At 51.0% G+C, this 14,365-nt stretch overlaps 5 protein-coding genes and 1 non-coding gene across 6 annotated transcripts; 5 read left to right on the top strand and 1 right to left on the bottom strand.

Annotated features, from left to right (window-relative positions):
* Positions 1 to 600: 600 nt before the first annotated feature.
* On the top strand, positions 601 to 1,961 carry BCR37DRAFT_166355 (uncharacterized protein). The gene has a single exon (XM_040866228.1). It carries the CDS (start codon positions 729 to 731, stop codon positions 1,698 to 1,700), a length of 972 nt encoding a protein of 323 aa, XP_040722655.1. The 5' UTR covers positions 601 to 728; the 3' UTR covers positions 1,701 to 1,961.
* Positions 1,962 to 4,096: 2,135 nt separating this feature from the next.
* BCR37DRAFT_395319 (uncharacterized protein) lies at positions 4,097 to 5,131 on the top strand (the record flags this gene model as incomplete). The annotated part of the gene is made up of 1 exon (XM_040871612.1): positions 4,097 to 5,131. One exon carries the CDS (start codon positions 4,097 to 4,099, stop codon positions 5,129 to 5,131), a length of 1,035 nt encoding a protein of 344 aa, XP_040722654.1.
* A 420-nt stretch (positions 5,132 to 5,551) lies between these two features.
* BCR37DRAFT_383531 (uncharacterized protein) lies at positions 5,552 to 8,071 on the top strand. Its single transcript, XM_040870075.1, has one exon. The coding sequence runs from the start codon at positions 5,915 to 5,917 to the stop codon at positions 7,901 to 7,903; it is 1,989 nt and encodes a 662-aa protein (XP_040722653.1). The 5' UTR covers positions 5,552 to 5,914; the 3' UTR covers positions 7,904 to 8,071.
* Positions 8,072 to 8,213: 142 nt separating this feature from the next.
* Positions 8,214 to 8,286, bottom strand: BCR37DRAFT_t40. Its single transcript has one exon. It is a non-coding gene; the product is annotated as a tRNA-Ala (tRNA).
* A 2,674-nt stretch (positions 8,287 to 10,960) lies between these two features.
* On the top strand, positions 10,961 to 11,786 carry BCR37DRAFT_166052 (hydrophobic surface binding protein A-domain-containing protein). The gene has a single exon (XM_040866225.1). The coding sequence runs from the start codon at positions 11,055 to 11,057 to the stop codon at positions 11,616 to 11,618; it is 564 nt and encodes a 187-aa protein (XP_040722652.1). The 5' UTR covers positions 10,961 to 11,054; the 3' UTR covers positions 11,619 to 11,786.
* Positions 11,787 to 12,011: 225 nt separating this feature from the next.
* BCR37DRAFT_395316 (fungal-specific transcription factor domain-containing protein) lies at positions 12,012 to 14,262 on the top strand (the record flags this gene model as incomplete). Its single annotated transcript, XM_040871611.1, has 3 exons — positions 12,012 to 12,517; positions 12,780 to 12,895; positions 12,938 to 14,262. 3 exons carry the CDS (start codon positions 12,012 to 12,014, stop codon positions 14,260 to 14,262), a joined length of 1,947 nt encoding a protein of 648 aa, XP_040722651.1.
* Between the last annotated feature and the right edge of the window lie 103 nt (positions 14,263 to 14,365).

Here is a 14,365-nt window from a genome sequence, read left to right as displayed (position 1 = left end):
AGTGCGCAAGACTGCTGTCGATGCTTGAATCCAGCTGCGCTTGATAGCAATGTCAACGACCTGAGCATAAGCTTGCCACCGAGTCTATTGGTAGAGATTCGAGAGCGAGCACCAGAGGCAATGAAGGGCCTGAGAGCTCGCAGACGCAATGCATTGCCCCCTATCGGCTAATGGCATCATCAGTCGCAAGAACCAGAGGCTCCCTTGAGCTCCATCCTTCGAATTCTATCGGCTTCTCTCTTGCCTTGGACCAGTATTTGCAGAGGCCTCGGGCCGAATGCACAAACACAAACAACATTATTTGATTGACTTGTCCTAATCTTGATGTGTTGTATCCAAATACGAACAAACATGGCGTGGTCAAGTATCAACAACAAACTCTTTTTGACTCGCCTTCTTGACCACCCTTCAGCAACTGTATGCCCTTTGGGTTTGCAACGCTGAGGACTTGAGATAGCTTGCAATTGACTCATATGCGCAAACTGTTTGGCTCGAGCTGAGGCAATCACCTGCCGGCTGCTGCAGATGCAGTCAATTTCAGCTGCAATGCTTCAAAGTGGAACTGTTATTTGCTATCTCGCTCGCAAAGAATCTGTCGCAAATATGGCAAACAATGTATGGGAAGTATATTCTAGGACAAGCGCTGCGCCGACCGCCCGGTAGCCGTGGACTTATAACCGACATCACATCCCTTTAAATCCCTTCTACAAGGGCAGGCGAATCTAATCATGCTGGTCCAGGGTGCGATCCGGACTCTCAAGCTCTTGGCTTGGAGTATGTGCCTGCTGACGTGGAGTGGTGCCTTACTGAATGCAGCTGCAGCTGGTACAATCCAATTGGGAAAGTGTCAAGCATACTGGCTGCAGCTCAAACCAGAGGCTTTCAACGCAGGCTTCCCGCTCAAATCAACTTGTCGATATAAACTCATGGAAAGATGGGATTCTGATCAGGAAAACTCTATTGTAACGCATACTTCAGGGAAGTTTCCTCGGCGTGACGATACCCCCAAGGATGACAAAAAGCCACTGGAGGATTCCAATCCAGCTTTTACAACTTGCTATCTTATCGAACGGGACACACTCTGCCCCCACGGCGAAGCCAAGAACGATAACTACTTTCAGCTGAGTGCACCTCCTGGGCATGATTCCACGCAAAAGTATGGGCTGTTTTGTATGTATATCCAAAACTTGTTGACGAAGCCGACCTTGGCTCCGAATAATGCGTGGCCGGGATGGACACTGGACTGGGAAGATCAGAACGACAAACACAATCAATGCAAGCTCAACTACAAATATACCGCTCCAACAAACGCCGCCTGGCTGACGTTCTATCCGCCTAGTCACAAAGCTGTCCGCGGAGATTTATGCCCCTATCAGCTGCAAAGTGCAAGACTTGATTCAAGAGGCGTTCCTGCTCGGGGCTCGAATGCACTGAGCGGCACCAATAGCGTATGGTATTGCCGTTACATTCTTGCGGACCCTAGATGCAGCCCAAATCATCTGAGACCCTACAACTTGTTTCAGGTGACTGGTCCTGCAAACCTTAGGAACTTGGGCATCTTTTGTCCCCTCAAAGGTGACGCCCGTCCACCTCCACAGGATGCGTATGCACAGCTTGGGAGTTTCGAATCGCATCGTCCAACGTGGCATTACGATGTGAGCACCACTTCATGGCTCCAAAGTGCTACAAGCCCTGTTTGAGTAGTCACTGCCAGTGATATGCCCGTCGCCGAGTAAGCTTCACAATTAGCTTGTTGCTAGCGTAGTAACGTTTCGTTTTCATTTCGTTTACTCGAACACATCTTGCTAGCGTTGTGAAGTTAAGCCCATCTATACCATGATCAACCCTTCCAAGCCTCCACTTGCGCAAGTGATCCAACAATTGACGAGATTTCATGGCGAAGGGACCGGCCCGGGTATCGGACGGAACATCGCTTCTTGCGAGCCATCAGGATGTCAACAGATTAATATCTGTCAAGCCGGCGACCAAGCATAGGGATATAACGTTTGTTGAAAAGGTAATTGAAGGACACGTCTGAATAGAGCAGCTCTAGCAAGCATCAAAACGACTACCCTTTATAAGAGCGACGCGGGTCTACAGCCCCTGATTGCTCTCAATGCCATCTCAAGATAAGTCAAGGTAGGCCAGCCTGAGATACAATCAGCCACCGCCACCGCCGCCGCTGCTGCAGCAGCAGCAGCAAGACGGACGAAGTGATTGGCACTACCACTTCGACCTGCTTTGCACTTCCGATCTGTGGCTGCCCGTGAGATGACACGCGCTTATGCATATAGCGATGCCCCTGGTCATACCAATCAGCGTGGAATAAGGGTTGCCTTCAGTTTTAGACGAGCCAACGAAGGAAAGTCACAAGACGCGTCATACATGACCATAAAGGCTTCTGACCGCGGTGGCGTAGGCACCGTGTGGTAGGCTAGCAGCAGCTGCAGTAGCCAGCGCACTTTTCACACAAGTCCGAAAATTTGCAATGTCGAACTCGAGCACGACTCTTTTGCTACCGAACATTCATACTCGCGCGAACACTTGTGCGAAGTGGTCTGCATTCCATCCATCTTCATCGAAACCAGTGTCACGAGCCGGTACTTGAGTGCGGGAGATGTGCTTAGTTTATAGCCTGAGCTGTTTGGCCACGAAATAACAGTACATGATGACTTGATTCGCAGGCTATATTTCAGGGGCAAGCTTGTGAGCAGACAAAGAACGAGTCTGGGAGATCACGAAATGCTTACAAATGTACGAAACGATGGCATGTCGCTTTCAAGTCTTCGACTCGCGCCTGTAATTTGCCAAAGATGGATTGACTGCAGATTGTCTCGCACGCTACGGCACCAGCAAGCTTGAGGCGCATTTTTGTCAATGTTTGCTATTCAAAGGCAGTTCTCGACGTCTACATCGAAATCTTGCTCTCATTCATTTCCTCCATCATGCTGGTCCTAGAGGTCGGCCCGTTATTCAAGTCCTCGGTTTGCCTATGTATATGGATGTTGTGGTCAACGAGAAGCACTGCGAGGTGCGACACGGAGGACTGTCATGCATACTGGCTGCCACTGAAACCCGGTCTCTTCCATGCAATTATCTCAGTATGATCTATGTCGGGGATCCACATAAGCTCAAGAGCAGATGGAAGGATGACAAATTGTGAAGTCTGGGAATCTGGCTGTGCGCTAGAAAGGGTTCTTCCTTGTCCAGTGTCCACGATGGTGCCCTTGACCGGTATACAAAGAGTCGCGATTCTGCATCGCATTCAGCCGCATGAGTCGAACGTGGCATCTGAACGATCCAATTCTCGCCTCCGAGGCTCCGAGTCCGAGGTCGTAGGTCTAGCAGACTCGTATGCAATCCGGAACCCCTACGTCGGCCCATGATTACTCTCAAGGTAATGGACTGCAGAGACTATAGTAGCGGCCGAGCTTGTGATGCACAATGAGGCTAGTTTCTGTATCTTGCGCTGCGATCTGTGACTGTCGGTACCTTCCATGTCAGACTACAAGCGGCTGCAGCTGCAGCTGCTCTGGATCTAAGCTGCCCCGAGACTCTAGGCAGTAGGCACACGCTTGCGTCACAAAAGTAGGGGGTGAACAACGGGAGCAGCACGCGGCGCTTCCCAACAAGACATGGGAGATTAGATATAAAAGTCAGATGTTGTTCTGAGTGCAGTCATTGCAGCATGATCGTCTCTGAATCAGTACCTGACGCAGTGAACGGGTTTGGACGACAGAAGACACGGTCTGTTCTACATGACCGATAGCTGAGGAGCCGATGCCAAGATCAGAAAAGCTCAAGTGCGCATGATGATCAGGGGACCGATGCGTGGACCTTGAATCATTAGTCGATCAATCGGGCTGGGCCCGGCCGTCATCAGGGATGGCACTCAGGAGTCAGGGTCTGATTGTTGGCGCTTGGCGATAGTAGAAAGAGGCCACGCGCCCTATTCTATCCTGTTCCCTTCACCACTTGTCTCCTGCACGCAAGCACAAGCAATACACGTTATCAGCAGCGCTTGGGTGCTTTGGGGCCGAACTGAGACGCCTGCACCACTAGCTCCCCCAACCCAGCTGCAGTCGCTCCCTTCTAGATGCTGGCTCAGAAATCAACCCCAAGTCTTCATCCTTTGGCGTGGCTACTGTGCTTGACGTGGAGTGCCTTAACTCTGGTGCTGAATTGTTCCGCACACAAAGCTGGGAAGTGTAATGGCTACTGGCTAGAGCTCAAGATTTTTCCCCTCACTGGACATCGAGTGTCCGATTCCGATTGTCGATATCAGCTCAAGAGCAGATGGGACGATGAGACACCTGATGCATCGAAGCCCTGGCTGAACAACAATGGTCAGCACACTTATGGCACCTTCCCTGTTCGCAATCAATCCTACAAGCTTCCAGACAATCATAGTCGTGCAGGCTACACCAACTGCTATCTGATCGACAAGGATGAAGCCTGCCCGCATGGCGAGGCTGCGAACAAGGAGGCCGAGAATTGGTTCCAAATCGATCCAGAGCACAACGGCGCAACCCTTGGAATTTTCTGCATGTTCTTGGTCAGCTTCAGCAAAGATTTAGGATCCGACCTGTTGCCGAACAACAAGCGTCCAGGAACAACTGTGGACTGGCACGACGCTGGCAAACATCGTGATCACCTATGCGAGCTTGAGTACAACGTCCTTGCCCCGGTGAATGCCTACTGGCTCACGTCTTACCCGCCTGGCACCAAATTGGTGGAAGATGAGTGCCCTTACGAGCTTCAGAGCGCACCTGTCGACCCTCAAGGGTATCCTGTGCTGCAAAAATCGCCACAACTTGGGAGTACTAGTAGCACGTTATGCCGCTACATCAAGGCGGACCCCAGATGCAAGGTCGATCCTCTGATCCGTCCCAACGATTACTTCCAAGTCACTGGTCCTGATGGAACACCTCAGCTGGGCATATTTTGTGTTCTTTACTATGATGTAAGTAATCCACGGTCTCCTTCACCACCAATAGATGCGTATTCAGGGACAACCGATCAATCACAGTACTTTCCGATCTGGAAGTACGATGTGAGCAGCTCTTCGTGGATACAGGGTACATCAGGTTATATGGGCGAGGCAGATACGCCTTACGTCTATCCTGCTTGACTACATGTACACATGTGAGTCTGAGATTGTCTTACAAGCTTGAGCTCTAGAATTTCCTTCATAGACAATCAAATGCCTTTTTGTGCGCCTAGCCTCACTGCCTCACTGCCTCACCCACGCCATTCGCCTCAATAGTGAAAATCCGATCCTAGGCCGGCCTTTGTAGCAGTATTCTTGACAGTGTAGTCGCTGTGCAGCAATATATGTCTATCTGTCAACTCAAGCACAAGATTCTTGCAGACGTAAATAAAGTGTAGACTCTGTAGAGCTGAAACATCCACTCGCAGTTGCAGGAGACTCTCGGCTAGAGCGACACGCCACGAGAGACCGGAGATGAGATATTTGTTCTACATGCGGTTTGATCATCGCTGGGCTATGTAAAGCGGCCTCTCCCTGCGATGACCTGTGCCATTCTTTTCTAGCTTCTTGGTGGCCGTCACCTATCAGTCTTGAACCGGTAGACGCTGCAGCTTCGTGTCATCGACAGCAGGCTGAGGCTTGGGCTCTCTTCCTCTCTGGAGCCAGGGGTCCACCGCGAAAAATAAAAAAATTGGCGCGCAAGGAGACAAAGACGCGACAGAAGAGAAGCAGCCAGCAGCAGACATCCGCACTGACCGCCTGCCAGTCTCTCTTTCCTCTGCGCACCCTCACTGGGTCCGTCTGTCATTCTCTACTCAACACGCAGCGCAGGTGCATCTTCGAACACCCGCCTTTACCTGACTTTTCAACAACAACCCCTGTCGGCTTGACTTTTTCCCATACGCCGCGCTTGCAACATCGACGATGGACGCGTCGCGCATCTCTCAGGTCCTGCCGACACTCAAGTGCTCCAAGTGTGGTGCGGCGATGCGCTTGGATGCAGTGGGTGACCATATCTGCGAGACTCTACCCACATCTCGCATGCCAGCGATTATCGAAATGTCGCCAGCACAGCAAAGCAGGCCTCCGGGCAGGCCAGATACGGCATCGAGTCGACACTATCATGAAGGTCATGCATGGCCTTCGCAACTACAGGAACGATCAAGAGAACAACTGCCAAAGCATGTCGAGGCCGACGCAGTCCTTGGCCGACTCAATACGCTCTCGCGACCACTTAATCAGCAACGATTTGCCGGTCCTCCAAAAGCGGCACGCGCTGGACCTGTCCAAATGCGTGATCCACGCATGACTGTTATGCCGCTGCGTGCTCATCCTCACTACGAGCATCGCGAGGACGATGTGCGCTCAGTGGCCTCGCGCGGTTCAAATCGATCGCAGGGCAGCCAACGCAGTGGTGGTAGCGCGGGACGGCTGCGTATTTCTGAACCGTTGGATGATGCGCTGGCAAGCATGGACTCAGGGCCCTTTGGTATCGCTGGTGTGGCCTCTCGTCTGGACCCTACGGTCTTTGTTGCCCCTGAGTTTGTCAACCAGACGAAGAAGCCAAGTCAACGTGGCCATCAGGACGAGTGGCGAGATCAAGGCGCACGCAATCCCCCTGCAAGACGATACATGTCGGCTTCCTCTCAGGACTATGCGTATGAGCAACGCCTCCCATCGCGACCATCCACAGCTGGAAGCCAACATTCCGGACATGGTCTACAGCTCGATCGCACACAAATGCACTTTCAATATGACCAAGAAGAACGTCCACGTACAGCGACGCGACAAGTTCCTCCTCGACAACCTCAACAGCGAGATCCTTATGCGCGGTACGGGCCAGACTCTGTGCCTGCTCCTTCACGATTACAACTCGCACCCCTGGCGAGCGTTCGTCCACCAGCTTCGCAAGAACAGCGACACATACGTCAGGATACCTCTTCTTCCCTTGGTACCGTCATGACGAGTCGCTCTGGTGTGAGCGTGCGCTCCAGTATCAGCTCTGCTACGCCAGAAACTGTAATTGCAGTACTACCGCCCACTGTTGCAGAAGAACAATATGTTGCACCAAGTTTGTTGAAGGACAAGGCGGCGCGCACCCAAAAACACATACAAGCAGCAGCACTTCCACGCAGCGGAACGACTGAGAGTTTTGATCGTTTACTGGCTGATATTGGCGCCTCGATTGATGAATTGCAGCCGCCACGGGAGATGAAGGATCCACAGGATGTCGGCGGCTCACCCTCGAGTCACTACTCTCCTGTTCCTGCTGCAGTCGATGCTGTGCGATCTACGCCAAGAGTTGTATGGTCTGCCCAAGCGCCCGCTTCCATGCAAGATGGACATGACCGTCGAGAAGAGACCATGCCAGTACCACGCATGCTGGGATCACCTGCAAGTTTACGATCGAAAGAAACAATGAAGAGTCAAACCTCCTCTGAAGAATCTTTTCAACAGCAAACGGCACCGAAGCCCACAACTCAACCGACTCCCAAAGCTACCGCAACTTCAGTCGCTTGCCGTGCATGCAAACAACCCATCAAGCAAGGCCAGAAGTCAGTCTCCAGTAAAGATGGCAAGCTCACCGGGAAATACCACAAAGACTGTTTCCGCTGCACCACTTGCTTCTGTCTCTTTCCAGCAGGTGACTTCTACGTATTTGATGATCGGCCATATTGTGGTCAGCACTATCATGCTGCAAACGGGTCATTGTGTGATGTCTGTGGCACAGGTGTCGAAGGTGCCTGTGTTGCTGATGGGACCAAACGATGGCATGCAACGTGTTTTGAGCGAAAACAGCAAAAGGCGCATGGTCGACAAGGCACTCAGCAGACGAGTACATCGAAAACTGCGTTGCCTGCTGGGGTGGCAGTCCTGGCTGGGGGAAGGCATGGCTCCTATGATCATTTCTGATGATGAAGTCCGCATGGTTTACTTAGTTTCTAGATGATAACGCTCTAGAGCTGCTAGCTAGTTTTACAGTCCCTGGTGGACTTTCAATTGCCCGGTGTCTATTAGGCAAGGCGTGAAACGTTGCCCATCTCGGAATTAGCCGATGAAGACATACTCAATCGCAGGCCATCTGCTCTTTTCTAATCACTCATTCGATGTATCCACTTGTCTGCTGGTGCGATCTCTCAAAACATCATCGTCTTGCTCAGGAACCGAAATTTGTGGTGTGCATCTGAAAGGCTGGGGAGCGAGACAGGCAACTGCCAAAAAATGGACTGGACGAGGATTGAACTCGCGACCTCATGCATGCAAAGCATGCGATACTACCACTGATCTACCAGCCCATTATAACATCGACCGGCCAGAATCATATATATATGGAATTTCAAAATCTTGACCCTAACCCTAGATACTTATCAACGAAAATACATAGGGAAAGCTGACCTCGAGAGCCACACCTCATAAGCTTGAGGTACTATGGTCATGGAAAGCGCTCAGTCATTATCTACAAGCATTTGAAACCATTCTAAGGTCCCGACAAACCGTCATCCTATGCGAACATCGCGCAAACCATCTTCGGCGTCAATCGCGCTGACGCGTGCCTCCTGAGGGCCTCTCAAACCATCTCCGACGAAGCAGTCATGCGGGTCTTTACCTCCAATACCCGCTTTTGAAGGATGTATACATCGTCCAACAGGACCCTAATTGGATCCTCCAGTTCCAGCGCGGCGTGGACTCGTCCGATGTCATTGCAAGTGGCATTGATCACGACAAGGCCAACTTTCCGGTTCGCCGTCTTCACAATACTTCCTCTGGATCAATGATCTAGTGCACGATCCTACACTTTTCGCCAGGAGGCCTCGAGGAGCTGCGGAAAATACTCCGCCGTATGGTCTTGGGCTAATAAGCTGTGTCAGCACGAATCAGCAGACTGAGCACTGTCGAACAGCCAGCTTGCCTGACGCTCCCGTCTTGAGTATTAATCCTCGCAGTGACACCTGCAGCTGTTATTGCCAGGTCGCAGACCTTGTCTGCCACAGCTCCTGTTGTGAATGACGAAGGCTTTCTGTCTGTGAATCGCCATATATCGCACTCGCAATGGCCATCAAGTCCAAATGCGCGAGCCCAGGCCCCTAGCGTCCGTGCTGCTATGGTGTCATCCTCAAAGGTGCATCAGACCAGCTCAGCGGATTTTCGCAAGAAGATTCAGCAATGGGCAGCGACAAGGTCCAACTCAGAGTTGAGAGGCTGATAGATGGCTGACCACAAGGCTGACAGCCAGAAATACAAACACAAGCAGGGAGTTTTTCTGAAGACGATCGCGAGGACGTCATCTTCAGTCCCCAAGGTACTATTCGGTGCCACAATTGGCGACCAACTTCTTGGGGGGCAAACTCGTCTTCAGCAAGGGAGGAAAGTTGGAAGGAGAACTTCCTTGTAGGATGGAGCAGACCAGGGTAGTACTCGCGGTGGTGGTCTACCATGATACCGTACGGGCTCAGTGTCTCCTACAGCTCCTCGAGGCCTCCTGGAGAAAAATGTAGGATTGTGCACTGGATCATTGATCCGGCGGACGTGTTGTGCAGACGGCGAACTGGGAAGTTGGCCTTGTCGAAGTTGATGCCATTGGCAATGACATCGGAAGAGCCCATGCCTCGCTTGAACTGCAGGATCCTGTTCGGGCCCTGTTGGAAGATGTATACCTCCTTCAAAAGAGGGTACTGAGTGGTGAATGCTCGCATGAGCGCTTCGTCTGTGGTATTGTGGGGTGCCTTCAAAAGGCATGCGTCTGGGCGATAGATCCCAAAGATCGTTTGCGCGATATTCGCGTAGGACGACGGTTTGTCGGGACCCTTAGGGAGGTTCAGAATGCTGGTTGACAATGCTAGAACGCTATCCACGACCATAGTACCTAAAGTTTATGATGTGTGGTATCTGCATCTGGTTGCCGCCTTTCACATTGGTTGACTGTTCGACCCTGGTAGAAGAATGATCATATGGCAATGACACTTCATTTCAGAATCGCAGACTCATAGCTACTCGTGATTCATAGCTTTGAATGCAGATACAACAAGAAAAAGGGTCCAAGCTTCATTTTCTCCTTTTCTCCTTTTATTTCCATATTGTTGGGCATTTCGATGGCTATACACATTAAGGAAAGCGTTTCGTTCGATCAGCGGAGAGTCTATACTGGCACTACAGTGTTTGACCCTCGACGAACATGTGCTAGGACTACACAGTAGGTTCCGGCACGCACAGCACCCTGTACAGCAACTTTGCGGCAGTGTCACATGGTCCCATTGATCGAATTGTTTGGGACTTGCCTTTCAATCATCGTTTATGTGCCTGCATGTATATCTCTATAGTTCTGAAGCAAGAATGACAGCACGATGCTTGACAAGATTCTCTAAAATCGATAGACTAGGAAGCGACAGCACTTGCCTCCTGAAATGATGTTCCTATCACGAATCCTGGTAAGCTGCACAACTGTGATGCTGAAAGGGGCGCCAAACTGCGTCACAATCTGAGCTTGTCCGGTCGAAGCCTGAACAAGTCTCACGCGATGTCGAGACAAGGATGTCTTGTCTTGCATCCCCTTCGTGCCTGACAGCTTCAAGTTCTGTTTACCTTGCATTTAAGTGTGTTCCTTGCTCGCAGAAATCAGTTGGCGTCGCTTGAAGAAGAACTGCTCGTGTCCGCCATCCATCATGCTGCCATCTTCTTCCATGAAGACAGTCCAACTTGCGAACAGGAAGACCACCATCGAGACGAACAAACCCTTTTTGACAAGCACCAGTAAATTTAGTCACGCTTTGGCTCATTCTTCGCGGCCGGTGCGCCTGAGACCGATCTCTTTTCCGATTGCGACTTTGAGCCGTAAGAAGTACAGCTTTTGCAGCGAAGTATGCTGCGGCGGCAGACATGTCTTGGCATGATGGTCGGTCTCTGGGTACAGAGACCAGCTCCAACAGCTCGGCGACGCCGTGCGTTTCGAGCAGTTGAGAATTATCCTTGGTGGTGATGAAACCTTGCAAGGCTCATATCACTTGAGCTGTTGGCAAAGCACAGTCACCAACCAACGTTTGTCGTTTCACAACAGCCATATAACGAGATGGTCGTCCGCACCCTAAACGTCGTTTATCTGAATCACAAAATGCAAGCAGTCCTTCTCTTTGCTCTGCTTGGGCTGGTTCATGCAGCTCCTCTCGGTGAGACTGCCAAAGATGATGCCATTACTGGGCACATCAAGAAGATTGATACTGATCTTGTGGCTTTGAATGGGTTACTGGACCAGTACACTGGAGGACTCGTTGCTGCGTTGCCCATCAAGGCTTCCGCAGAAACAGTTGAAACATCCATGAAAGCTGCTGTCACAGATATCAAAAAGGAACCGATTCCGCTACCGGATGCTGGATTACAGACAATGCTGGATGCCATTAAGACACTGAATGGTAATGTCAATACCACAATGACGGCGTTGGGTGCGAAAGCTGAGAAGTTTGGCGCTGCAAAGCCGATTGTCCAGAAGATCTTGGTGCGTATGTCGGATGTAGAGAAGGAGTTGGGTGATTCTTTGGTTGCACATGCGTCGCCGGCGATGCAAGCAGCTGCTAAGGAGGAAGATCAGAAGCTTCGAGATTACTTCAAAATTGCTCTCACGCAGTACAACACGTAGTAAGTGCCACTTCTTTACAGTGATAGCGCATGGCGGCTGCCCTTGCTCCGTCGAGGTTTGTATTTGTCGCCTTTGACATTGCCATTGCCATTGCTCAACACATACTCGTGGCTTCCGCCTCGAGCTCATCATACCACGCTGTGAAGACGTTTGTCAGTTTCAGACGACTCAGGATCACGATGCAACTGAGCTGTCGTGAAGGTGAGGCATATCTGCAGCACCTGCAAGCATGGCTGGTGATTGGTGTCATGTTTGCGGTTTCATAACGACTTGGCGTGTAAGCGAAGACACGCATCCAACGTATTTCGTCTCAGATCCTGCCGTACGGCAACGGCCATGTATAAGAATGCCCATGACCACATCCACTCATTAGAATTCATCTTCGCCTGCATCATGGTCTCCAAGCTCTTCTTCTTTCTTGCATGCGCAGCAGCCTCGCCACTCATCAAGCGTGACAACAACAAAGTCGTTGAGCATCTCGACAACATTGGCACGTCCATCGATGCGCTCAACACGGATCTCTCATCATACTCTGGCAACCCGTTAAGCTTGGCAGCCATCAAACTCAAGACTTCTGCCAATAGTCTTGCAGACGTCATGGGTAAAGCTGTTTCAGATGTCAAGTTGGAACCCACACCCATGAGTGAAGCTGAAGCAGGTGAGCTACTCAAAGCCGTCAACAGGATCAAGCCTAAAGTCAAGACTATTACTGATACGGTCATGGGCAAAGATTTCGGTGCGATCAAGCCGATTGTGAAGAGCGAGATGTCGAAGTTCAAGGATGTTGAGACGGAGTTGGAGAAGGAGCTTGTCAACCGGGTGCCTGTTGCATTGCAGGGAGAAGCAAAGAATCAGGGAGAAGAGATGAAGGCGAGCTTCAACGCTGCGATCACAAAGTTGTCGGCATAGTCGAGAGCATAAGTAAGGTAGCGTCTAGTCATTTCAGTCGATGAAGCCTGACCAGAATGAAGCAAAGAAGACAGCTGAATAAGAAGTGTAAGTGTCGTGTTTGGAGCAGAGTTGAAAGTTTAATTCCTGAACCCCGCGTATCCCGCCCTCAACTGTCAGCACGACGATCTGCAACCATCACAACCAAGACCGTGACACTGAGACGCACAATGAGAGTAGCGCGGTAACGACCTTAAGCATGGATCCGCATAGAGTTCCGATAGATTCTCTACCGAGACGAATAGAGCTACCGAAACGTGGTCATCGTGGTCCTAAGTCAAAACACGGTTGTCGACAATGCAAGACGCGCCGCATCAAATGCTCCGAAGGTACGCTCTTCGTTGTGTACAAGATGATACTAACAGGTGCAGAAAAGCCAGTATGTTTGCAATGTTCAAAGAAGAGCATGACCTGTGAATATGGACCGAGTCAGGCGATTGCTACAGCGACAACCTCCAATGCTTCGACGCCTCGACCGCAAAGTGTCTCCGCAACCTCAGGCGCAAGTCCAATTTCTGCGCTGGGTAGATCGCCAGGAGAGCCTGCAGATGAAGAAACGATGTTGACAGAGGTCTTCTTTGCAACGACGACTCACCTCTTCTCCATTTACACAGGACCTTGCAATCCCTTCATGAGACTGCGCAAGTATATACCGCATTCGCGAGCCTTGCATCTGGCAGCACAGGCCATGGCGGCTTTCACCATCTCTGGAAATCAATCCAGCGATAAGGAAAAACACATGAATCGCGGGTTGGAGCTACAACGACTTGCGTACCAAGAAATCACACGAGCCATGAGTGATCCGAACCAAGCACACTCGGATGCCACTTTTGCAGCAGTTGTGCATATTGGCATGACTGAACCCTGGCATACGATGCGCAGTAGTGAAAGTGGTGTCATGCACCTCAAAACAAGCAAAGTACTGATTTGCCATCGTGCAGAGAGTGGGCGTTGTATGCCGCCCAGGTTTCTGACAAACTTGTTGATTTATTGGGACTTGTTGGTGAGTTTACATTCTGATACGACGCATGAAGGGTATACGACAGGCTTGCTGGCTGGTCCTGCAGCGGATGCAGAGGCAAGCGACTATATCGATCCAACACTCGGATTGGCGTTTGACCTGTTTCCAGTAATTATTGAGATGGAGACATTCGTGCGGTATGTGCGACTCCATCCGTCGCCTGAATCGTTGCCTATGGCGCATACACTTCACCACAGACTAGCGAGCTGGCGGCCGCAAGTGGATGGTGATCGATTGATTCACTGTACTGGGGTGTTTGAGACTGCTTCTCTACAGGACATCTTGTTTACGGCTGAAGCATATCGTCAGACCGCATTGCTGCTGCTATTCAGGATGGTTCCTGGTATGCTGGCTACTATGCAGTTACACGAATCAGCACTTGGTTTAATGGCAAGCCAAGTCATTCGGCTGATTCAAGCAATTCAAGCAACGAGTCCTGTATGTACGACACACCAGTGGGTGCTGTTTGTTGTGTCGCCTGATGTGAATAGTATGGCGGAGCGTGCGTTTGTGCGGGAGCGCATGTCTGGGTTGCTGGATAAGATTGGCATAGAAGGGATTCGGGATGTGATGCAGTACATGGAGGAAGTTTGGCGGAGCACGGATGCCGGGGTGGCGAGCAGTTTGTGGATGGAGGAGATATATCGTCGTCGCTTCTTCCCCTTGCTGGGTTAGGCCCTGGATGGTGCTTCCTGGTGCTTCTATTCTCTTCTGCTCGCCCGAATCGAGAGTGAGTGCTGCTGGGTGTCCTGCCATCTGATGCGTTTATTTGCGCTTC

This window comes from Protomyces lactucae-debilis (assembly GCF_002105105.1).
Source record: "Protomyces lactucae-debilis strain 12-1054 chromosome Unknown BCR37scaffold_23, whole genome shotgun sequence".
In the NCBI taxonomy this organism is placed as follows: domain Eukaryota; kingdom Fungi; phylum Ascomycota; class Taphrinomycetes; order Taphrinales; family Protomycetaceae; genus Protomyces; species Protomyces lactucae-debilis.
The sequence above is the reverse complement of the archived record's forward strand: the minus strand, read 5'-3'. Positions and strand labels throughout refer to the sequence as shown.